The 26,385-nt window shown below is 40.8% G+C and overlaps 1 protein-coding gene across 1 annotated transcript in view; it reads left to right on the top strand.

Annotated features, from left to right (window-relative positions):
* Positions 1–26,385, top strand: part of LOC124885089 (potassium voltage-gated channel subfamily H member 5-like) — a 375,126-nt gene that overhangs the window by 273,630 nt on the left and 75,111 nt on the right. Inside the window, exons 9-10 of the mRNA XM_047393285.1 lie at positions 11,388–11,587; positions 20,776–20,835. Of these exons, the coding sequence (XP_047249241.1) occupies positions 11,388–11,587; positions 20,776–20,835 (260 nt within the window). The remainder of the gene's footprint in view (positions 1–11,387; positions 11,588–20,775; positions 20,836–26,385) is intronic.

Genomic DNA, 26,385 nt, shown 5'->3' with positions numbered 1-26,385 from the left:
AGACAGCTTTGACTTGGATTGAAGAGAAGGTTAAGGGCACGCCAGAGGCTGAAAAATACAACGAGGAGATTAATCCATCCGACAGCATATCTAACACATCTTTCTGAAAATGTGGTGAACATGGTTCTTGTGCATCATCAACAGCATCATCCACACGGAGGAAAGCAGAGTTGGAACGAGCTGCATTGCTGGTGAAGGCATCATCTTTGAAACAGAACGCTTGCTGGAGGAAAGAGAGGCTAAGCTCCAAGCCGAAAAAGAGGAGTTAGAAATACAAGCAGCTCTGGCAGTAAATGAGGCAATGATCAAGATCTTGTCAGAATACGAAGGTCACACATCTGTTGGGACCCACAGCCATGGATTTCAACATTAAACTCCGGTACGGACTTTTCTGGAACTTTCAAAATAAAGTGCATTAACCTTCTTCCGGCACAGCCAGGAAACGGGATATCTGCGGACTTCTTGTGACGTCACTACCCAAATAAAAGCACAGCTGTTGCTACATCCGCCCTCTTCCACACGGCTTTCCAGAGGGACTGGATAGGGGGGACAAAGCGCGCTGATGTCTCTTTGCTGGCAAATAGACATAAACTCTTCAACTGGATCCAAGGATGTAATACGATCATCGATCATATGCAAAGATAAGTATGAATGAAATACTGTCTGTGTATCCGGTATTTTCATTCATGAACAGGGAAATTAAGGTGTAAGAGTTGCTTACTTTTTTCCTCTGAGTCCTGTGAAGCAAATTATCCCAGAGAAGTTCCCTACAGAGACGCGCAGTCTCTATGAAGCCGAGCGGAGCGGTCTTCCAGTCTGGAAGGAAGACAACAGAGACCCCATCCCCGAGCAGTGGCATTGGCGGACAACGAGCAGTTCTTCATCCACAGCTGGAGGTTAGCGGGAAGCTAACCCTTTTGTTCACAGAACGAACGCGCCTTCTGATTGTGAGAAGCTGAGGAGGTTAGCGGGAAGCTAACCCTTTGTTCACTGTGGATACCTTCTTCAAACATCATCGTCGCTTGGACAACATTCCTCACCACAATTCATGAGGTTAAGTGTTTGGGCAGAATAATATAGAAGTGGTTTTGATTGAAATGATCTGAACGTTTTCATTTATGAAGTTTGGTTTTGTTTTTGTGAAACTCGGCTACCTTAGTGCTAGCAGGCTATCTGCCGGTTTGTGTTCTTTGTATGTTTTTAAAGTTAAGACAAACTTTATTAAAGGGTGATTTTTAAACAGAACTTTGATCATAACGCCCCGTCCGCGCTTATGCATTTTAACCCTTATATTAACCGAGGAATTTTAAAGGTATGTGTTTGTTTCTGGTGCTAAGCTATCCGCTTCTTTGTTAGCTCAATTGCTAGCCGGTAAGAACACGTGCTTGCTACTAAGGAGTATTTAACAGAAAGGTTGTTAGTTTTCAAGCTAGTGAATAATAGTCCCTGAACATCATTTACTAGATTTGATAACTAAGTAAACACCATTAAGCCCATTTCTCCAGAAAGATTTGGCTCGTTTCCAAAATATCCCCTCAATAATATTTCTTCAAATATTATTTGAATAAATGAAGGCAGCTAATTAGACACCGTTGAGAATTAGGCATCCAGAAGGTTGGTTTTATTCAGCAGATCATTCTTTAAAATATTATTTCATTAAAATAATATTTTATCTGATCTTGCATTGTGCAGGGTTGTCTAAACGTTTGCTGATTATTGCTTTAGTTGGTTCCAAGACTAACTTAACTTAACTTCCAGATTCTTCAAGATAATCCTTGGTTCTCAAACATAAACATTGCATGGTAATGTTGCATCACTCCTTTGGTCATAATTCCCAATCATCTTTAATCAACTAGTTTATATTGTACATAGCCCATTAATCTTCCCTATTCTTTAATTCTGCTTGGTAGTTAAGTTGGATTGTTTTAGCATAGTAAAGAGTTTGTTGATTGAAATATGTTTGACTTTGAGTTGACTTATTTTTGTTAATAAATTCTTGTATTTTAAGAAATTGTGTGAATTCATTCCATGTGTGTGCAGAGTTTATGCTGTTCAATAATGTCAGAGCTCGTCTCACACCTTTCTATTTTGTCCTAATATCATAGCCTTACTGGGCTGGTATTCACAGGAAAACCCTTAACAGACCGAAATATTATTTCATAATATATTAAAATATTAATATTACATGTTAAATAATATTCTCAGATTAATAATCACAACACATCCAAGGCATCCAGTCATACGTCCAAATGGGATGGAATGCATTCCTACGTGGCGTCACACAAAGTTGAAGATTTGTGAGTTCAACAGCAGTCAAATAGTCCTTTCCTCACGCAACAGGGACAAATACAGAACAATATTATGCTCCAAAATGTACAAGAAACACACACCAATACTTCCCAGTCATCACAGACACCGGTTATTCTGCAGGATGTGGTTGAAGTTCTAACAAAGCAGCAGAAGTTAGCTGCATTACCCCCGCAGAACATTTCTGTATTTAAAGGGGACCCATTGGAGTATCGACTGTTCATGCGGGTATTTGAACATGGCGTGGAGGATAAAACAGAGAGCAACAAAGATCGATTGTACTACTTGGAACAGTACACAAATGGACAACCACGGGAATTGGTAAGGAGTTGTCTTCATATGGAACCTACACGTGGCTATAAAGAAGCTAAGAGACTTTTGGAAGAACATTTTGGAAATGCTTACAAGATATCAGTGGCATATATTAATAGGCTCTTAATTGGCCAACCATTAAGTCTGATGACGGAGAGGCTCTTCATGCCTTTGGTCTCTATCTCACTGGATGTTGTAATGCAATGATGGATGTAGAGTACATGGAGGAGTTGGATAACACAGCCAACATGCGTGCTATTATTGCCAAGCTCTCATACAAGAGAAAGGTGGAGAACACGTGCTTGTGGAATACTGGAAAAGGAACAGCGCAAAGTTAAGTTTGAAGATCTGGTGGATTTTATCAATAAGCCGGCCAAAGACGTTTTGCACCCACTGTTTGGTGACATAAGGGACAGCACCTTAAAGGTCCAAGTTAAAGGACAAGTGGATGAGAGGTTGCAAAGAGAAAGTGGTATCAGAAAAGGATTCACCACAGCTGCAACTATCACCACTACACAAGACATATCCTTTAAAGCAAAGCAAAAGGTCAGCGGAAATCAGAGGTGTGCATTTTCCAAACCCTGTCTCTTCTGTCATGGTGAAGAACACGCTGTGGAGCAATGCAAGAGAATGAGGAAGTCGCTTCATAAGGAAAAGATTGATTTCTTGCGAATTAAAGAACTCTGCTTCAGCTGTCTTAAACAGGGACACATGAGTAAATTATGCAAAGAAAAGGCAAGTTGTCAGGTTTGTACACTACCACATCCCACAGTGTTACACATGAAAACAAAATTCAGTGGCGTTAGCAAGGAGACAGGGCCTGAAGTGGAAACAGGTGAAAGGGAAGAACTACCTTCAGAGTCAGTTGTAAATGGATTCATGGGAATGAATGCATCCACTCATGGTGCAGAGAAAACAGAGCACATCTTGGCCATAGTTCCAGTTAAAGTCAAACCTAAAAGAGGTAAAAAGGTGACACTCACATATACCTTTCTTGACCCAGGTAGTACGGCTTGTTTTTGTACTGAAGAGTTAATGCATGAGCTCAACCTTGCTGGCAGGAAGATGAACATTTTACTGAAAACAATGGGAGAAGAAAAGGTCGTCAGTAGCCACATGGTGTCCGGGTTGAAAATAAGCAGCTTAGACAATAATGACTTCTTTGAATTGCCAGAAATGTATAGGCAGAAATGTATAGTCACGGCAATATTCCTGCTTCTGTTGGCAACATTCCTTCACAAGATTACGTGAACAAGTGGCCCTACTTTAAGCAGGTGTTCCTACCAAAGATTGAAGCAAAGATTGCACTTCTAATCGGGACTAATGCTCCTATAGCTATTGAACCTTGGCAGGTTATAGCCAGTGAGAATGGTGCTTTAAACCTAAAGCGGAAGTTGAAGAATTCTTCATTTCACGAAGAATACTCAGCTTTCATGAATAAAATCATTGACCAAGGTTATGCAGTGAAAGTGCCAGAAGAAGACCTTAGTCGTGATGATGGAAAGGTTTGGTACCAAGCAGTTGACACAGTGCTAAACAATGTCTATGTAGACGATTGTTTAAAGTCTCTTAGCTCAGAAGATGAAGCTGTGCAGTTGTACCACACTCTGAGAGCAGTATGTCACAAAGTCGGATTCAGACTCACCAAATGGATTAGTAATAGCAGAGCAGTGTTGTCCGCTATTCCAGAAGTGGAGAGGGCATCAGAGGTTAAAGAGCTCGACATAGATTGGGACATGCTTCCCACAGAGAGAGCCTTGGGAGTTCAATGGTGCATACAGTCTGACAGCTTCAGATTCAAGATTTTAATGCCTGACAAAGTTCCCACTCGGAGGAACCTTCTTTCCATTGTGAGTTCTGTCTACAACCCATTGGGTATCCTATCACCAGTCACGCTGCAAGCTAAGAAAATTCTGCAAGAGCTTTGCAGGCGGAAGATTGGTTGGGATGATATCATACCAGAAGACCTAGCTCATAAGTGGCTGGAGTGGAAGACCCAGCTCCAACAGCTGGAGAGCATAAGTGTTCCAAGATGTTTTAAACTAGTAGGCTTTGGAGAGTCAGTTTACAACCAGCTGCAACATTTTGCTGATGCCAGCGAAGAGGGCTGTGGTACAGTTAGTTACTTGCTACAGAAGAACAGCAGTAACGAAGTTCATTGTGCATTCATGTTGGAGAAAGCAAGAGTGGCCCCACTGAAGCCCATGACGGTTCCCCATATGGAACTTACCGCTGCAACCATGGCAGCCCACATGGACAAGGTTCTGACATCAGAATTACACCTTCCACTCCAGCCATCGATGTTTTGGTCAGACAATATTACGGTACTTAAATATATCTGCAACCAAACAAGTAGGTTTCGTACCTTCGTTGCTAACCGTGTGGATGTCATCCTGAAGTGCTCCAATCCGCAGCAATGGAGATATGTCAACACCTCTTCGAATCCTGCTGACGTTGCATCAAGACGACTCAAGGCAGAGAGGTTCATTCATCATCATGTATGGTTACAGGGGCCGGAGTTTCTTGTGAAATCCATGGATGAATGGCCAGAAAATATGCACCCCTTTGGAGACCTGACTACAGATGACCCAGAGGTGAAGAGTACACTGGTCTGTGCTCACACAGTTGAGGAATGTGAAGATGTAGTGTTGGATTTCCTACACCACTTCTCATCCTGGTTTCGACTAAAAAAGGCAGTTGCATGGATGCTTAAAGTCAAGAGTATTTTTCTGCAACTGTGTCACAAAAGGAAAGAGCTTAATGCAGTTGAAGCTCAGTCAGAAGTTGAAAAGGACATGAGAGGTTACAAGCGCAGCCTGCTTTATGTGGACACTAACAAACTAACTATGGGGAACCTTGCAGAAGCTGAAGAAGCAATCATTCGCTTTTCCCAAGCAAGGACATTTTCCAAAGAGATCGCGGTGATTTCTAAAGGTCAGGGTGTGATGAGTCAGTAAAGCTGCATTACCGGAAGAGGCAAGGCGCCCAGCAATCCTAAATAAGGATCTTCACATCACAAAGCTTATCTGCAGAGAAATTCATGAGATCTTGGGGCATTGTGGTCGTAATCATGTAATCTCAAAGCTAAGAACAAGATTTTGGGTCCCTGGTGCCAACTCTGCAGTAAGACGTGCGCATGGAGTTGTAGGACAGCAACAAATGGTTGACCTTCCTCGAGACAGAGTTCTGCCAGATGACCCTCCCTTTACTAATTTTGGAGTGGACTACTTTGGTCCGTTCGAGATTAAACGTGGACGGAGTGTATTAAAAAGGTATGGTGTTATTTTTATATGGCGGCCTCACTGGACACAGATTCCTTTATTCAAGCTCTTTGTCACTTCTCAGCCAGACGAGGTCAGGTAAAGATACTTCGTTCTGACAATGGAACTAACTCCATTGGTGCAGACCATGAACTTAAGAGAGTCCTTAATCAATGGAACATGTCCAATATCGAACACCATCTACAACAACAAGGCATTCAGTGGATGTTCAACCCTCCCACAGGATCCCACCATGGAGGTGTTTGGGAGAGGTTAATAAAGTCAGTGAAGAAAATCTTAAATGTCACCTTGAGACTGCAGACACTGGACAAGGAGGGCCTACACACACTTATGTGTGTGGCAGAGGCCATTCTTAATAGTCGTCCGATAACTAAAGTGTCCAGTGATCTGAACGATCTGGAAGTACTCACTCCCAATCACCTCTTGCTCCTTAAGACCAAACTATCTCTTCCTCCTGGACTGTTTGACAGGCAAGATCTCTATGCGAGGAGGAGATGGAAGCAAGTACAATATATGTCCGAAATATTCTGGAAACGTTGGGCAAGAGAATATTTGCCATTACTTCAGGAAAGGCAAAAGTGAACCCGTTCATCTCGCAACTTTGCTGTTGGTGACATCGTACTCATTGTTGACAATACAGCCCCATTCAACTCCCGGCTTACAGGGAAAGTAATCAAAGCCATTTCAGACAGGACGGGAATGGTACGTCAAGTAAGAATCAAAACCAAGACGAGCACACTGGACAGACCCATTACGAAGATTAGTCTTTTGCAGGAAGCAGGCTGAAGTAATCACTTACAAAGACTGACAAGTTTGTTTTATGTTGTATGACGAACATTCGAATACTTTGGCTCCACAAGTTTAGATTGATAATTGTGTTTGAGTCACAAATTAGGGGCGGGTATGTGGGAACCAAGTTAAGTAAGTTTATAGTACCTCTTACTGGTGCAATGTGCAATCAATGAAGACTGGCTACCAGGCTGGTCCAATTTAGCCATGAAACCTCCCATACTAAAATGACAGGTGTTTCAGTTTCATTGTCCAACCCCTGTATGTCCCCACTTCAGCACATTGATTCAAATGGCTGAATTACCTCCTCTGGGTGTCATAAAGCTCTGCCGGAGCCTGGTAATGATCCATTCATTTGATTTAGGTGTGCTGAACCAAGTAAACATCCCAACTATGCTGGGTACCAGCCCTTCAGGACCTGCAAGACCACTGCTCCATACTTAATACAGGATTGCTCAACCATTGGCAACAATAACTGATATCAAGTGGTTTTGATAACTGGTGGATTTCCACCACCACTACATGCTCATTCAGGAGGGTTATTGCTGCAGGTCAGTGACTCGATTCAATCTGCTCGATTTTTCTTATATAGAATCCAGTTTGAATAATAAATTGAACTTGCTGCGTTGTTTTATAACAAGGATAAAATATGTACTGTATGTAATTGACTTTCAATCTGTCTGTATGATTAGATTTATTATATATAGTACAGACCAAAAGATTGGACACATCTTCTCATTCAAAGAGTTTTCTTTATTTTCAACTGAAAATATGTCTTATATTCTAGGTTCTTCAAAGTAGCCACCTTTTGCTTTGATTACTGCTCCGCACACTCTTGGCATTCTGTTGATGAGCTTCAAGAGGTAGTCACCTGAAATGGTTTTCCAACAGTCTTGAAGGAGTTCCCAGAGATGCTTAGCACTTGTTGGCCCTTTTGCCTTCACTCTGTGGTCCAGCTCACCCCTAACCATCTCGATTAGGTTTAGGTCCGGTGACTGTGGAGACCAGGTCATCTGGCGCAGCACCCCATCGCACTCCTTCTTGGTCAAATAGCCTTTACACAGCCTGGAGGTGTGTTTGGGGTCATTGTCCTGTTGAAAAATAAATGATGGTCCAACTAAACGCAAACCGGATGGAATAGATGCTGTGGTAGCCAGGCTGGTTCAGTATGCCTTCAATTTGAATAAATCCCCAACAATGTCACCAGTAAAGCACCCCCACACCATCACACCTCCTCCTGCATGCTTCATGGTGGGAACCAGGCATGTAGAGTCCATCCGTTCACCTCTTCTGCACCGCACAAAGACACGGTGGTTGGAACCAAAGATCTCAAACGTGGACTCATCAGACCAAAGCACAGATTTCCCCTGGTCTAATGCCCATTCCTTGTGTAATGATGGCCTCTCATGTTTCTCTACTTAGCTGCTTTTTTCTTGCCATAATACCAATTTTAACAGTCTATTCAGTAGGACTGTCAGCTGTGTACTGTATCCATCTCCTGAAAAACACAACGGATGGTTCCAACCCCATTTAAATGGCTTGAAATCCCACTTATTAAACCTGACAGGGCACACCTGTGAAGTGAAAACCATTTCAGGTGACTACCTCTTGAAGCTCATCAACAGAATGCCAAGAGTGTGCGTTGCAGTAATCAAACCAAAAGGTGGCTACTTTGAAGAACCTAGAATATAAGACATATTTTCAGTTGTTTCACACTCACTTTTTTGTTCAGTATATAATTCTACATGTGTTAATTCATAGTTGTGATGCCTTCAGTGTGAAGCTACAATATTTATAGTCATGAAAATAAAGAAACTTCTTTGAATGAGAAGGTGTGTCCAAACCTTTGGTCTGTACTGTATATAAATTGGATTTTTGTCCAAAGTGCCTTAAGATGGCATTTATTGTGAATTGGTGCCACAGGCCATTTGCAAGATACAGTCTTGGTCCCAAAAAAGAGCAGTCAAGAAAGAGCAGCCATGGTGGACAATTGTCCTTTGTCGTACAGATATAGTTGATCAATACTGTGATTAATTCTATATCGCACATGAATATACAAGCTTGGTATGATAACTACATAGCATACCCAACAAAAACACTATTCGTGTGCTTTTACTGTATTTTATTTTACTTTACAATAATCGTATTTAGAAATTGGGATATTGGTTCTGGGAAATCATCCATTTGAACAACACAGCTGTTGTTCAAATGGATGGTTGTTGTAAAAGCCTTCAGCTGATTCAAAATGCTGCATCAAGAGTTCTGATGAAAATTAAAAAGAGATCATATTTCTCCTATTTTAGCTTCCCTTCATTGGCTCCCTGTTAAATCCAGAATAGAATTTAAAATTCTCCTCCTCACATATAAAGCCCTTAATGATCTATCTCCTTCATACATCAGATATCTGATTGTTCCATATATTCCTAACAGAGCACTTCGTTCTCAGACTGCAGTTTACTGGTGGTTCCTAGAGTCTCTAGAAGTAGAATGGGAGGCAGATCCTGTCGCTACATGCTCATCCAAGATGAGTGAATGCTACAAGTCTCTGTCTTGATGCAATCTGCTGGGTTTCCTTAGATGGAAAAACTTTTTATCCAATTTGAATAAAAAACTGAATCTGACTGCACTGTTCAATGGTTAGGATTAATTGGAATGTATGTACCTGATTTTGTGAAGTGCCGTGAGACGACATGTGTTGTGAATTGGCGCTATATAAATAAACTGAATTGAATTGTACTGTTAGTGAAGGCTGGTGGTTTTATTCCAGCGCCTCTAGTGGCAGAGCATGTATTACAAGGATAAACACTTGGAAAAATAAGCGTTTCAAAAATATTTTTTCTCATTTGCTTTTCAGGGCTTCCATATCCTCCTCCTGTTGTCTTGATATTTTACCCACAGCTTTTTTTAAGGTGGTTTTACCTGTCATGGCTGCTGAGTTGAATTAAATAATTAACTCATCCGTTTTATCAGGTGTTTTCACCTTTAAAAACATAAATTATATGGTGTGTTGCCACATGGCACAGTAGTGGAGCAGACACACAATATGCAGAGGCTACAGTCCTCAACACAGTTGTCCTTGTCTGTGTTCATCCTCAGTCTATGTGAGGTTACGCCAGAGGCATCATAGACACAGAAAAACTGCACAATCAAATCCTTAATCAAGAATCCAAAGACGGGGTCCACAAGCAGGAAAGGGTAATTCACAAGGAGGCAGATGTCGGTATACCTAGTAGAGGGTTTAGGTGATAATCAGAGCAAGTGGCAGTGTCCAGATATCATTTAGGCAGTAGAGATCTATCATAGGCAAGACATGGAGGGAAATATCTGAGGCATGAACTAGGTCGATCAGACATTGTAACCTTTTCCAGACGGATAGATGTCAATGACATTTTTTGATTTCTTCAATGATGTGTTTCTTTTACAGATCCCTTTGCTTACTTCATGCTGTCAGAAAGGTCCAATTTAAGTAATGTCATAATCCTACAAATCAGGCATAGTCGCATCTGGGTGTGGCTGGCAAAATTGAAATAAAAATTAAGGATTATCAGTTCTTGATTTTTGTATTTACTTGATATTTACCAGGTTATCTTTGTCTGATAAAATTGTGACAAAAAGTGTGACAAAAAAAACAAAACAAAACAGAAAACATTTGTAGGGAGGAAAATATTTTTTATGCCATTGCAAATAAATAAAAAGCAGTGTCACAAAGTAACTACACATGCCTCAAAGATATTGAACCAAGTTTAGTGAGTTGTAAACATATTTAGTAAATTGTTACATTTTGTCCCATTAAAACGTTACATTTGTTACACCTTGTGCCATTAAAACATTAGGTTTTAATGAGATTTATATTGAGGTTTTATGTACCAGACCAGCACATGGTGTAGCACAATTGTGAGGTCTAAGTGAAATCAACCATGGTCTTCAAAAATCTGTAAATAAAAAAATAATTAAGAATTTTGAAAAAAAAAAGAGTAAATAAAAGAAACATATTTGTATTTAGCCTCTTTTACTCTGATTTGTGTTGGTATTTCACATAATATCCCAATAAAGTATGTTGAAGTATGTGTAATGTGACGTATTGTGAAAACGTTCAATGGGTATGAAGACCTTTGTCAGGTCTCAAATGAAGTGAAACAACTTTGCTGATGTCATACAATGCTAATCATTTGATTTTAAACTCCTGAGTACGGAGCCCAGCAAGTGTCAGCAGGTAAAAAAAAAGGCAGTGGAAATCCGTGCTCACTCTTTACTTAACTGTGTGCTCAATTTTGCAATGTGTGCATGCAGTTTGATATACTGTGCATTCAGTTTTGCAATCCGTGTGCGCAGTTTACTCAGTAACATCTGTCGAGAGTTTGGATGTGTTCGGACGCCTTAGTGTAACAAAAATTAAAGTAATTATACAAGCTGTGAAGTGTGCTGATTAAAACATGGAAGCGCTTTAAGTTTATATATGCCAACAGATCCACTTAACTTAGCTCGCTGGTGTGGCCCATACTCCTAACTTCAAACAGATCTCACAAGTAATCTGCACACACAGATTGCAAAAGCTCACAGTTTATCAAACCGTGCAGACAGATTGGAGAAACCGAGAGCACAGGTTAGCGTGAGCATGGATTTCCTCCCACACTTGCCGGGCTCTGTACCTTAGGAAAAAGACCTCTGTAAACATTCCTGATTTTTTTCTGCGTTCAGCCCTTCTTTATGCCACCATCTTTGGAAATATGACAACCATCTTCCAGCAGATGTATGCCAACACAAACCGCTACCATGAAATGCTCAACAACGTCAGGGACTTCCTGAAGCTCTACCAGGTTCCTAAGGGCCTCAGTGAGCGTGTCATGGACTACATTGTCTCCACCTGGTCCATGTCCAAAGGCATCGACACAGAGAAGGTAAGACTGGGAGAGGGAGCTTGAAACAGTAAGACCGAAAGCTGTTCTTGAAACACTTTCTACGGCCTGATGGTTTAAGGGAACTTTTATGCCTCAGGAACAAGTCAGGCAGTGCACGATGGTATGATTCCTGTCCTTCTAGATGGATTTGCAGCCTTCCCACAAACACAAGAACGCAGTAAAAACCCCAATACATAATAAAACACACCATACAAACATGGAGAAAGGACAACAGCTCAAGCTTGATCAAAGAGTATAGTAGTCTAAGCAACATACCTTAAGGTTTTATGCTGTGTAGCAAAACAACAGTAGAAGGTAGAAAATAAATTCCTGGTTGGAAATTGAGGAAGCTGTTCAAACTCCGTTATTTGGTGCTTTTTTCGTCTGGCTGTTTGCTTTTTTTCCACGCTGGACTTACAAAGCAGTCTGCACTAAATACAACTACCAAGTCAAGCTGATATTAGAATAATGCACCTAGTTTTGTATCCGGTCACATGTTGCCTATTCAGCCACAAACATGACAGATGCAGAAGTGAGAGAAAAAAGGCTTTACTTTTCCATTATTATTTTAATTAACCTCTGGGGTCTCTTCAAATTTAGTTTTTTTTTTCATTTTCTTTTTACATAACTTTACATAACTGTGTTTATGCAAATTGAATGCTGTGTAGGTTTTTTTTTGGCACCAGTGACCTTTTATTGAAGAGTAGTTTGACAGGAATGAGGGTGGAAAAAGAAGGGGAAGACATGCAGCAAATGGCCCAAGACCAGGAATAGAACCTGGTCTAAAAATTTTCACTTTCTTTCACTTCTTCCTTTTTCTCTAAAAATTGGTATCAACTAATCTATCAGATGAACACCCCTAACCTGACATTTAGGTGATTAAAGATTAATGTAATATTGTCTTGTGAGGTGTGGACTGAAGTAAACAATGGCTGGAAGATCTGCTGACTACAGCTCTTAGCAATAATTTGTGTTTTTATAAAATTATATTGTCCACCAAAGACAGCTGTCTTTGGTTTTGTTTAATTCTGCTCTACATCTCTCTTTGTTTGGTGGCTGTTTTCCAACTCCCCTGTTCAAATTCATTCTTCTCTTCTGATTCCATTTTTTCAAGTGCATGTAGAGATGATAATGAACTCATAAAGAGACATTAGACAAGTCCTGTGCCCACCTGATCTATAAATACCTTGCAGTCAGAGCTGGGGCCAATTAGTGGATATTTTTGTCACTTTGGTAGTCATATATGGGACACAGGAAGCTGCATATCTGACTTCAAAGCTCCTGATTCCATTAGTGACTGTCGTTTACCGAGAGATTGCTGAGATAATTCTCACCTTCTGTATCTGCTTGGTTCAGAAACAGCGGAACAGAAAAGAGCAGAGCACAGCAGGGTAGTAAGAACAGCTGAGAAAATGCTTGGTGTCTTGCACTGGAGGAATTTCACACCCAGGCCAGAGCAAAACGGTTCAGAGAGCACTCCACTCGTTTGTATTCCTGTTGTTTCACATGAGGAATGGGTAGGAGTGAGAGACTCCTTGACCTAAATACCCTGGTATCACAAGGTTTGCATAAAAATCTAAAACATACAAGCATATCATCTAATTGCTTTTATTTTTCCCTCCTGCTGCAAAAGTCAAATTGCAGTTATGATAGTATTATCCATAGAATATTGATGTTATCTTGGTTTAGTTTTATAGACATTTTTATAGACTTTTATACACCTGCTAATTGAAACCAAGCCAACTTTATTTTAAGAGCACTTTGAAAACAGCAGGCACTAAGCGCTGAACCATAAGAATGATAACATTTATTTAAACCTTGCATACAGAAGGTATCGTCCTCTTTAGGGGCACATAAATCTGAGTATCATCTAGATAACAATAAAAAGCAGTTTTATGCTTTCTGAAAATAGAGCCAAGGGGCAGAGGATATATGAAAATAGCAGAGGTCCAAGAAACAGAACAGAGAAAGATCTGCAATCATTAAGTTCAGCGCAGGTTCTCTCAGCTAGGTATGATCTGAATCACTCTAGTGAACTATCCTGGATGCCTCCACGCAGGATATCCGAATATTAGGACTAGGATTGCACGGTTCCCTGAAACTGTAGCTATGAGGATGTCATTTAAAACCCTCAACAATGCAGATTTTGTGCTATGAAAGCATTTAAAGCAGACTGGAAACCTTCAAGCACCTCATTTTCATCTAGAAAGGCTTCCAATTTTTTCCAAAATCTTAGAGAAAATGAGAGGCTTTGAAACAGGACTGAAGTTTGATGGCATAAACCGATTGAGGTTATATATTTTTGACCTGTTGTTGCATTGTTGTCTGTTTAAGCATTTTAGGAGCCACACCTGAGGCCAGACTGCTTTTAATAACAGCTAGAATAGATGGAGTAAAAACAGAAATGACCTCTAAGTAATCCAGGTCGAAGAACATCAGCAGGAGAAGTTCTTTAGAACAAATGTTTTGTTTGCTAGGCTCCTAGAGTTCACCAGGCTGTGAACTCAGGTTCAATCAGCTCCTGAAAAGGAGCTGATTGAACCTGAGTCTTGGCATTCCAGGATCCCAATAGAGAGGCTGCAGATTGCCCAGATTCACCCTTTGCTGGCAAAAGATGGAATTATTTCTCCATAGGGGAGGAAAATGTGAACGTGAGGAAAAAATGTGTCAAATAGGTAGAGGTAATCAGGGACCTCTGACAATAATGGAGACAAAGTCCTCTTGTCTCCGTAATCCAACATCGAACTAGAGGAAACTTGTATTGGAATATTCAGGAGAGTTGGCGATCATTCACCATTATAGCGTTAATATTGTGATTGAAAAGTACTAAAAACAGCACAAGTGCAAACAGAGCAGGCAGTGACAGACACACTGGCACTATCTTGCCAAACAATATCTTCAAGGGATGGAAACACCAGTCACATTAATCTATATACCTACAATCAGGGGTTAAAATGGTTTTAAATTATTGCCGGTACTCAGGGGCGGAGCTAGAGGGGGGGCTGGAGAGTCACTGGGGGCATATATATAGTTTGAGCTTTGACCTGTGTCCAGGTCAAAGCTCAAACTAATTAAAACGTAGCAATATTTTACTTTACTGTAGGCTGTCTGTATAAGTCAGAAATTAGAATAACTTGACAATGTAGAATATATATATATATATATATCAATTGTTAAAGAGCTGCCTTGTATGAAACAATGATAAACCATTTTCTGATGCATAACTTCTTCAGTTTCCGTCTTTTCTTTTGAACAAAGAAGTTATTGTTCTCTGCTTTGTGGTCAAGTTTTGATTTCATTTAAATTTGACAGTTCGGTTGTTTTCGCGGTTTTTATTTAAAAGTCTGTAGATAGTAAGTGATTTATTGTTCGTCCTGTCCTAATGCAAGGGGCGTTTTTGTATGTCTGCGCACCACCTGTTTAAATTTCCCAGTCCATTAAATCGAACGCACCAATCTCCTTGGCAACCGTTCTGTTTTGGGGGTAAGCGCGCATGTGCTCTCGTGTAGTGTATGTGAAATCTCTGGTCATAAGTGGTGTTTTCGAGCTGTACTGTGTTGTTGTAATTCAGCAAAATAACATTAAACACAACTAGTTTATCTCCCTTTGCTTTTAACTGGGGTATTTAGCAGCAAGCAGACAGACGTTAAATGTAGCAGTGCTCGTTTTAAACCCTGGCCGTTCACAAAAACCTCGAGCTCCGAGGGGAGAGAAGGAAAGCAAGAGCATTGAGACTCCAGCATAGCAGAACAGTTCAGAAACAATTTGGAATGAGGAGAAAAAATCTATATTTATGTTTTAGACTGGCTTTTGGTAGCGGATCTGATGTTCTTTGTGTGCTCGTGAATTTTTGCATTCGTAACTGGTTCTGGATCACGGCTTCGTAGCAGATAGCCGTTCCTCCCTCTTCCCGGTACTGCGTACCGGCGCAGAATCTTTTAGTGGTACGCAGTACCGTACCGGCTCTCTTTCACCCCTGCCTACAACATTAACGGGTCAGCAGTTAATAGTAACAGCACTGGTCATGGGTGTGCTTCCATAGCAACACATGACTAAGAGAGAAAGAGAGTGATGAAAACAAAATAGCATCTTAAACTGGGATCCATAAACCGATAAACAAAATGTGTGCCCCAATGAAAGTAGAACAATAAATAATAAAAAAATAAGACTTTAATAAAATAAAGTATTAAACTGGTGCATAGATGGTAAATGGAGCGAAAGGACCTATTAGTAAATGGACTCGCCTGATATGAATCTGACAAAGAATCTGCACAGGGGAACTAAAGATTAAGGTTATGACAAAGAGGCCTAGAACTTTTGTGGACAGGCTTTCTAGACACAACCAAGGGCCGGAGGGTGTCTGGTTTGGGGACCAGTGGATTTCGTCTCTTCTTTTTGCAGATGACGTGGTCCTGCTTGTCCCCTCTAGCCAAGACCTACAGCATGCGATGGGGCAGTTTGCAGCCGAGTGTGAAGCGGCTGAGATGAAGATCAGCTCCTCCAAGTCAGAAGCCAGGGTACCCAACCGGAAAAGGGTGGCTTGTCCTCTACAGGTTGGAGGGGAGTTCCTGCCTCAAGTGGAGGAATTAAAGTATCTCGGGGTCTTGTTCACGAGTGAGGGGAGAATGGAGTGGGAGATCGACAGACGGATCGGTGCGGCTCCCGCAGTAATGGGGGCACTGTGCCGGTCCGTTGTGGTGAAGAGATTTACCGGTTGGTCTACGTTCCTACCCTCACCTATGGCCATGAACTTTGGGTCATGACCAAAAGAACAAGATACAAGCGGCTGAAATGAGCTTCCTTTGTAGGGTGGCCAGGCACCCCCTTAGAGATAGGGTGAGGAGCTCGGAGTAGAGCCGCTGCTCCTCATCGAGAGGAGCCAGTTGAGGTGGCTTGGGCATCTATACCGGATGCCTCCTGGACGCCTTCCTCGGGAGGTGTTCCAGGCACGGAGGAGGCCCAGGGGACAGCCCAGGACACGCTGGAGGGACTATGTCTCTCGGCTGGCCTGGGAACGCCTTGGGCTCCACCCGGAGGAGCTGGAAGAGGTGTCTGGGGAGAGGGACGTCTGGGTGTCTCTGGTGAGTCTGCTGCCCCCGCAACCCGGTCCCGGATAAGCGGAAGACGACGAGTACGACGAGTAAGAGTACAAGGAGGCCTTCCAACCTCAAAGACTTGGAGCTCATCACCAAACGATAAATCATCAAAATACCAGTGGAAACGTGCTAAAAGCTGCTTAGTAGTTAAAAGCCAATACAGATTTTTCCACTGATAAATAATTTTCAACATGACATTTTTCAAGAAGAGGTCAATAAAACAGATACATTATTTTTTTTTCCAACCTGATACAGCTTTTACAGTGCTGTATTAATCTTTAATGCAAACTGAATAAAGAAACAGAAGTATCCATACAAGAATTGCTTGGTGGATAAATAGGATAAATAGAAATCACAGGTGAATGTAGGACTAGTTCAATTTGCACTGAATTCATAGTAATTATTCTCTAAGCCTATCCGTTCTTACTTATTTGATTATTTTTTTACTTTACTTTAATTTTGGTTTTTGCAAAGACATGCCATGCTAGTCTGTCTCTGAGCAGAGCAGAGAGTCCATCCACAGATTCAGGCAAACTTACCTTCAGCCTGCCTGTTAAGTTCAACACTCCTGACATGTTTCACACTGTGCAGCACATCATGTCGCTGCACACTCAGCAGCATGCATCCCACTATTATTCATGCAGGAAGGAAGCAATGCTTTGCAGGAGGAGGTTCAACACTGCACAGAATCTCAGCCGTCAACACAGAGAAATACCTGTGCCTAGCTCCTCCATCAGCATTATAAGTCATTGCAATCAAAGCGGTTTCATTTGTTCTAATTAGAATCAAGCAACAAATAAGGACATTTATATTGTTAGTCTTATAGCATAATTGCATAAGTCATAAAAGCTAAAATATGACTTAGACAATTATCCTATCTGATGTTGAAGTCATGCCAGATGTAAGATGTAAATCCATAGGAAGACAAAGACATACCTTTAGGTCTAAAAAATCTCAAAGTAAAATGCAAACTAGTAAAACGTATAATAGCACATGCAGTGCTCACTTCTGTCAGTGTGCCCCAGGGCAGCTGGGGCTACAATGTAGTCTACCACTCTCAGTGTGTGATAGTGTGGATGACTGAATGCAGTGTGAAGCGCTTTGGGGTCTCTGGGGACTTGATAAAGCGTTATACAAGTACAGGCCATTTACCTTTTACCATATTAAAAGTATTCATTTCAGTTGAATTCATTTATATTTTGCTTTTGACCAACCAGAAATTTTAATGCATTTTATGTGGATTTTCTGTGACAGACCAACACTAAGTAGTGAAGAATAGTGAAGTGGAAGGAAAATGATTCATAGTTTTCAATACTTTTGACGAATGAAATCTGAAGTGTGTCGTAAATTTGTATTTAGTTCCCCTGAGTCAATACCTTGTAGAACCACCTTTAGCTGTAGTTCCAGCTGCAGGTCTTTGGGGTATGTCTCTACCAGCTTTGGACATGTGCAGACTGACATTTCTGCTTATTTTATAGCTCAAGCTCAGTTTCATTAGATGAACAGTGTGTGTGAACATCTGTTTTCAAATCTTTCTATAAATTCTCAATTTATGTTAGATCTGGTCCTTGAGTAGAGTAGGCCATTATAACACATCTGCCATGATCTTAACCCTTCCATTATACAGTACAGACCAAAGGTTTGGACACACCTTCTCATTCAAAGAGTTTTCTTTATTTTTATGACTATGAATATTGTAGCTTCACACTGAAGGCATCAAAACCATGAATTAACACATGTGGAATTATATACTGAACAAAAAAGTGTGAAACAACTGAAAATATGTCTTATATTCTAGGTTCTTCAAAGTAGCCACCTTTTGCTTTGATTACTGCTATGCACGCTCTTGGCATTCTGTTGATGAGCTTCAAGAGGTAGTCACCTGAAATGGTTTTCCAACAGTCTTGAAGGAGTTCCCAGAGATGCTTAGCACTTGTTGGCCCTTTTGCCTTCACTCTGTGGTCCAGCTCACCAAAAACCATCTCAATTAGGTTCAGGTCCAGTGACTGTTGAGACCAGGTCATCTGGCGCAGCACCCTATCGCACTCCTTCTTGGTCAAATAGCCCTTACACAGCCTGGAGGTGTGTTTGGGGTCATTGTCCTGTTGAAAAATAAATGATGGTCCAACTAAACCCAAACCGGATGGAATAGCATGCCACTGCAAGATGCTGTGGTTGCCATGCTGGTTCAGTATGCCTTCAATTTGAATAAATCCCCAACAGTGTCACCAGTAAAGCACCCCCACACCATCACACCTCCTCCTGCATGGTTCACGGTGGGAACCAGGCATGTAGAGTCCATCCGTTCACCTCTTCTGCGCCACACAAAGACACGGTGGTTGGAACCAAAGATCTCAACCGGATGGAATAGCATGCTGCTGCAAGATGCTGTGGTAGCCATGCGGGTTCAGTGTTCCTTCAATTTTGAATAAATCCCCAACAGTGTCACCAGCAAAGCACCCTCACACCATCACACCTCCTCCTCCATGTAGAGTCCATCCGTTCACCTCTTCTGCGCCGCACAAAGACACAGTGGTTGGAACCAAAGATCTCAAACGTGGACTCATCAGACCAAAGCACAGATTTCCACGGGTCTAATGCCCATTCCTTGTGTAATGATGGCCTCTCATTTTTCTCTACTTAGCTGCTTTTTTCTTGCCATAATACAAATTTTAACAGTCTATTCAGTACGACTGTCAGCTGTGTACTGTATCCATCTCCTGAAAAACACAACTGATGGTTCCAACCCCATTTATAAGGCTTGAAATCCCACTTATTAAACCCGACAGGGCACACCTGTGAAGTGAAAACCATTTCAGGTGACTACCTCTTGAAGCTCATCAACAGAATGCCAAGAGTGTGCGTTGCAGTAATCAAACCAAAAGGTGGCTACTTTGAAGAACCTAGAATATAAGACATATTTTCAGTTGTTTCACACTTTTTTGTTCAGTATATAATTCCACATGTGTTAATTCATAGTTGTGATGCTTTCAGTATGAAGCTACAATATTTATAGTCATGAAAATAAAGAAACCTCTTTGAATGAGAAGGTGTGTCCAAACATTTGGTCTGTACTGTAGATCTGGCTGTTTGTTTAGGGTGACTGTCCTGCTGTAAGGTAAACCTCCAACCCAGTTTCAAACCAAAACAGCTTTCCTGTCCCCATCGCATGATGCTGTCACAACCATGTTTGACCATAATAAAGTCTGTTTAGGTTGCTTTACAGTGTTAGTATTTTTCCACACATAGAACTTTGCATATTGGGCAGCAAGTTCAATTGTGGTCCCAAATGAGCAGATCATCTTCATCCACGTTTTCTGTGTCTCCTCCATAGCTTATGTCAAGCTGCAAAAATGTGTTATTACGGCTTTCTTTACACAAAGCCTTTCTTCTTGCCACTCTTCCATGAAGGGCAGACTTATAGAATGTATTAATAGTTATCCTGTGAACATATGCACCCCCTAAGCTGTGGATCTCTTCAGCTCCTCCAGATTTACCATGGGCCTCTTGGCTGCTTCTCTAATTAATGCTCTCCTTGCCCACACTGTCAGTTTAGGTGTCCATGTCTTGGTAGGTCCGCAGATTGTCCATCCTCTCTCCATGTCCAGATGATGGATTGAACATAGCTGGGAGATGTTCAAAGCTTGGGATATTATTCTAGAACCTAATCCTGCTTTATACTTCTCCACAACTTTTTCCCTGACCTGTTTGCAGTGTTCCATGGTCTTCATGATGACGTTTGTTCTCTAAGGTTCTCTAACAAAGCTTTGAGGCCAGAAATAGACCAGCTAGATTTATCCTCAGATTCAGTTACACAAAGCAAACCGTGTTTACTGATTAGTTGACTTTAAAGGCAGTTGCGTAAACTGGATTTTACTTATGGGTATCAGAGCAAAGTGGGCTGAATAGAAAGACATCCAACAATTTTATTTTGCTGTTCTAAAATCTTCAAGATATTATCTATTTGTGCTATCTAATAATATTTATTTATGCTATCCTCTTTGGCAAATCAATTTTTTTGTCTTGAAAAACCCAAGTGTTATTTTAAATAACTGATGTTGTGATTACATAATATTGTTCCCTCTGTTTTAGGTCTTATCTATATGTCCTAAGGATATGCGAGCTGACATCTGTGTCCACCTCAACAGAAAGGTATGTCTACTGTTGTCTTTGATAGAAAAAGTGGTGTGTGTATTAGATCTCTGCTTTTTGCTCAATGATGAGGTCAATTCACATTAGACTCAGAGCCACTAAAGCACTTAAAAGATTAAAAAATGTATATTGTCCAGACATTTGATAAAACCAACTAGCACTTTTCTAAATGTACATTATGAAACCATATCAATACTTTCAGGTTTTGTAAGTGTTTCCAAGCATTTTGCAACCTAACAGATTCTGGACCCAAAGGTTGGACTTCTTTTCTACCCTGATTGTACAGATATTAACTTTTATATCAACAGTAGTAGGAACCTGCTGTTGGTCCATGAGGACATTTTAGGATTTTTGGGGACTTCTTTTAGTATCTTGCAATCGGCCTTCGGGATGAACTTGTTTGAACAGCCAGAGTAGAGGCCTCATATATGAACCATGCATACGCAGAAAACGTTTTCAATCAACAATAACAAACTTACTCAAATACACTGAAATGTGACTCCATTCAGGTTCATTTAACTCAAGGAGGATCTAACTCTGTTTTTTAATCTTCTATGCTTAAACCTGATTAATGAAACTGAATCACATTTAGCCAAATACAATAATGTTACACACCTTAAAAATTGATAGAAACAACCTCAATCAGATGCGACTATAAATTTTCCTCTTCTTTCGTCCTATGTAGATGTAAATGTGCATCGGTCTGTGCACTGAGGAACAAAAAATTAATCTAAAATCATCTAAGGGGCACTTTCATTCTCACTGAAAACAAATGTGTTGGATCAGCAGATTAATTCCAAACAAGTCAGGTTTGATTATTCCTATGGTAGACAAGATGTAGACAATCACACATGTCCATAAATAGCTGCATAAAGCTGTGCATATTTGTGGAACAATGGCAGCTTTGGCACAGCCAATGGAAGAAGTCAGAGGGAGTGTTTCTTTCAGATATCGTAAAGACCTGCTGGTACATGATGATGTATGGCCTGTTAGCAATTAATTTGGAGCTCTGCATGGAACTGGCCCCAGTGTTAGAGACACCTCAGTGCTTGGAAACCGGGTAAAAATAATCCCCTCAGTCAGAACCACACATGGATGGGAACCAGTCATAACACCTACCCCAGCTTCCCCACAGACACTCTTGGTTGACACCAGCCTACCCTTAAAGCCGGAGCTTTGGCCCACCAAAAGCCTAACAACAGCTTCACAGCCTGACACCAGCCAAATATCGATGCTAGGAGGTTGGACTGACACCAGCCACACAGATTGTGTCCAGGATGTGTGAGGTCTGCAGTAATGAAAGCTTCCATTTTCCCAACCCGAGACCTGTACAGGTCCTGGATGGAGGGAAGGTCAGCCTTGATTATTTTCTCTACAGACCTTATTTTTTGTTTTAGTTTGGACCTGTCCTGTTATGTGGATGATATCAAACCACACAGTGATGGATGTGCACAGGACAAACCGAATAAAGTCTTGATGACCAGCAACTCCTGTGGAAGGTTGTACTTCTTGAGTTGCCGAAGGAAATTTAAGTCTCTGGTGAGCCTTCTTCCAAACAGTGTCTATGTGTGAGGACCACTTTAGGTCATGAGAAAGGCTGTCTCCTAGGAACCAGAAGTGATCCACAGTTGACATGGTGTTGTTGAGAATGGTAAGGGGAGCCAGTGTGGGGGGTGTTTCCTGGAAGTCCACTGTCATCTCTGTCTTAAGTGGGTTAAGTTCCAGATGACCTAGACCAGTGGACTGTACCAGTGGAACCAGCTGATCCACCTCCTGTCTATATGCAGACTCACTATCCTGGATCAGACCAGTGACAGTGGTGTCATCTGCAAACTTCAGGAGTTTCTCTGATGGATCTGCTGAGGTGCAGTCATTTGTGTAGAGGGAGAGGAGAAGTTGGGGAGAACACAACCCTGGGGGGCCCGGGTGCTAATGGTTTATGTTTGGGTGAGATGCTCCCCAGCCTCACCTGCTGTTGCTGGTCAGTCAGGAAGCTGGTGATCCACTGACAGGTAGAGATTGGTGCTGTGAGCTGGGTGAACTTCTAGTAAGGTTTGTCTTGGTTGGTAGCATTGAAAGCAGAGCTTAAGACTATAAACAAGATCCTGGCATACATCCCTGGGTGGTTGAGGTGGTGCAGGATGAAGAGTAGTTCCAAACTGACTACATCATCTGCTGAACTGCCTTCAGTACTGGGTAAACAAACTGCAGGGGGTCATTTCATATGCAGGCTTTTATGCATAAGGGGTAAATATTATCAGGTCTTGGAGTTTTCCTGTTCTTCTAAAACAGCCTATTTACATCTTGCTCAGCAATCTTCAGTGCAGGCAAGGTGATCAAAGGGGAGAGGGGAGGGTGTTGTAGAGCTGTTGGTGGGGGTACAGGTGATCTTTTTGTGTGGGAGTGAGGTCAGCTTGTTTCTTAACTTCTTATACAGGGCCCACTACCCACTTCTGTAAGCCTCTTCTTTGGTCGGACTCAGCTTCCTCAGATTAGAGGGGAACCATGTTGTATTGTTGTATGAAGCAGACAGTGGTCACAGAGTCCTAAAGCTGCATGGGGAACTGTGCAATATGCTCTTTTTTTTTTTTAGACTGTAGCAGTGGTCCAGCATATATTTATTACTAGTGGGACTCTTAATATGATTTCTGTCTGCAGACACTTGTTTTCACAAAAACTGATGTATGATGTCATAACGTCAGTAAATCCATTTAAGTCTGAAGATGAAGCTTAAAAATACTCCAATCTGTGCAGTCAAAGCAGACCTGTAACATCTGCTTTGAGTCCACTTACTAATAGTTCTTAATACAGGCTTAGAGGTTTTTAGTTTTTGCCTGTAGGTTACAATGAGATGAAACAGAGAGTCCTAAAGCTGCATTGGGAACTGCACAAAATGTTTCTTTAAAGACTGTGTGACAGTGGTCCAAGTGTGTTTTTATCCCTGGTGGGACACTTAATATGCTGTCTATTATGGAAGTTCATGGAAAGTACTTGTGACCCTAGAACAATGTGAGAGAGTGTAGGTGTTTTTTTCTCCACATCTGTTGTCAGCTCAGTGAGCTGTTTTTCAGCTCTGATGTGCAAGCTTGTGGTGGGATGTAAACACCAGCCAGAACAAACGCGGTAAATAAAAAGGTTTACAGTTTATAAAAAATGACTGCAGGTCAGGACTACATTTATTCTGTAACACTGTGGTATCATTACACCAATATGTAAAAGCAGGTTCCACCTCCTCTCTCTTTCCCCACGGGTTCTGCTGTGGTCCGCTCAAAACAGCTGAAAGCCCAGCATCTGAAATGCACTTTTCAGGATGTGCTGATGCTGCCAACCCAGATCTTTGTAAAATTGACGTCAAAGAAAAATGGAGAAAAAATGCCTATTAAGGACTGTTTGATGTTTAGGAGTTTCTCTCTAGTGTAAGTAATCACAGAATGGTGGCGAAGGGCACAATAAACACAAAATCATGCAATGTACTAGAGAGCAAAGTACCAAGGCAGCTATCCACTGCGGCATCTTAGGATATTAACATTTCAACTTTTATTAGAACAAAACTCTCAAGTGTTTCATCACCAACTAACAGTGACTCTGAGGTAATAATAAATCTATGTTGACACCGAGATAAATTAAATCTAATATTCTCTATTCTACCTCTAAAGTGGGCTGCCAATTCTTTCCAATTTGAGTTCATGGATACACTGGTGGATACTTGGAGAGCAGATTTGGTTAGTTTGTCAAAAATTAAAAACAGGGTTTTTGGATTATTTTTTTTTTGTATCAAATCGTAATTATTGGTAATATTATTGCCTTGCTTTTTAAATTATCATATTATTACATACATTTTGGTAATTTCTGTAATATCGATTTATTTCCTCCATTTTCTTTATGAATTTTGAAATTTGTTTATTTCATTTCTCCAGTGAGGTTTAGGATATCTATTTAATGTTTGTAGTTTTATTGGGGCTATAGAATAAATAGCAAACTTTATTTTACTGGTAAATTTATTTACAATAAAGTCACATGAAGGTAAAATGTCTTTTAAAACAGCAATATAATTATTCAGTCACTTCAGAGGTGAAATTGGGTTTCCAAACTGTTCTTTTGGGAATTGCATGGACTTTAAAATCATCAACAGTTAAATAAACTCAGTAATGATCCAAAAGGCCAACATCTGAGATGAAGGAGATGTTAACAGATAAACCACGGGTTAGAACTAGATCTAAGGTGTGGACTCTATTGTGAGTAGGCTGACAAACATGTTGACTAAAGTTCATAGAATATAATTTTTATGAAAATTGAGATGATAAATGATGTGATTGATTGTCAAAGTTCAAGATAAAATTAGAAATGACAAAAGAAAAAGAAAAACAGCACAGTATTTGGTTGGTCTGTTAACTGTTATCCATTTTATAGAAGGACTGTTAAAAGTGAAACTGTCATATGCCAGTGAAATCTTGAATGACTGGTGCACTTCACAAAATAAATGAAGAGATAACATTGTGTGGAACTATTGATCCAAGACCTTAAGACATGGCGCAGCGCTTGGTGTGGAGGTGGAGCGTGCGCCCATATGCGGAGGCCATAGGTCTTCCACGCAGCCATCCAGGGTCCGGTTCCCCACCTTGGGACCTGTGCGGCATGTCTCCCCCCTTCTCTCTGCCCATTTCCCTCCTATATCCTGTTAAATAAAGGCCACTGGTGCCATGGAAAAAAAAAACATCTCAAGACATCAGGCAGGAAGTTAAATATTGGACATGAATGGGTCTTTCAAATGGACAATGTCTCTAAACCAGGGGTCTCCAACTCCAGCCTGCAAGAGCTACTGTTCTGAAACATTTAGATAGAGACCCCTGATCTAATTATACCACCATATCAGTTACAAAGTCAATGTTTCAGAGTAGCTATCACAAAGTCCTGATCATAGTCTTCTGAAAAATTTTCTGAACTTGAGGAACATCATAAAAATTACCTGTCAAAAACGTGTTCCTCTCATTATTCTAATATTTAGCGAAAACTTTCCTAACTGATCTAAAAAAGGAAAATCTTAGTCCAGTTTAATCTAAGACAGTGAGAAAAAAGCGTTTTAATACAGTGTATAGCTGGTTTTTAGCTTTGTATGTCATTTAATAGTTACAGCTACAGTCTCGAATAGACTCGTGAACATATTGCTCCTGATGATGATGTTTGCATGTGTAGCAGTTTGGTGAGAGACTCTGCAAAGGTTAGAGGGTTCCTCTCTGTTTTGATATGACTTTATTAGTAGTTCCAGTAAATCCTGTGTAGACGAAACATCTAGAAAAAAGTATTTTCTGCTTTATAAATCTAGCACTTTGCACATAAAAATGTAATGACTAGAGTTTCAGCTGTTTTGTCTGTACCTGACACAGTCAGACAGTATCTGGAGCAGCCAATACAAAGAACGTCATTGTAATGGGTGAAAAACATTAGATTGTGATTTTTAAAAACTAGCCATGCATATTGGGGCCAGACAGCTGGGTGTTGATACAATTGATATAAAATCACTGACAGTAGACCAACAACAGGTACTGGTAG

The sequence above is a fragment of the Girardinichthys multiradiatus genome, chromosome 19 (assembly GCF_021462225.1).
Source record: "Girardinichthys multiradiatus isolate DD_20200921_A chromosome 19, DD_fGirMul_XY1, whole genome shotgun sequence".
NCBI lineage: Eukaryota > Metazoa > Chordata > Actinopteri > Cyprinodontiformes > Goodeidae > Girardinichthys > Girardinichthys multiradiatus.
This window is presented reverse-complemented; position numbering and strand designations above follow the sequence as displayed.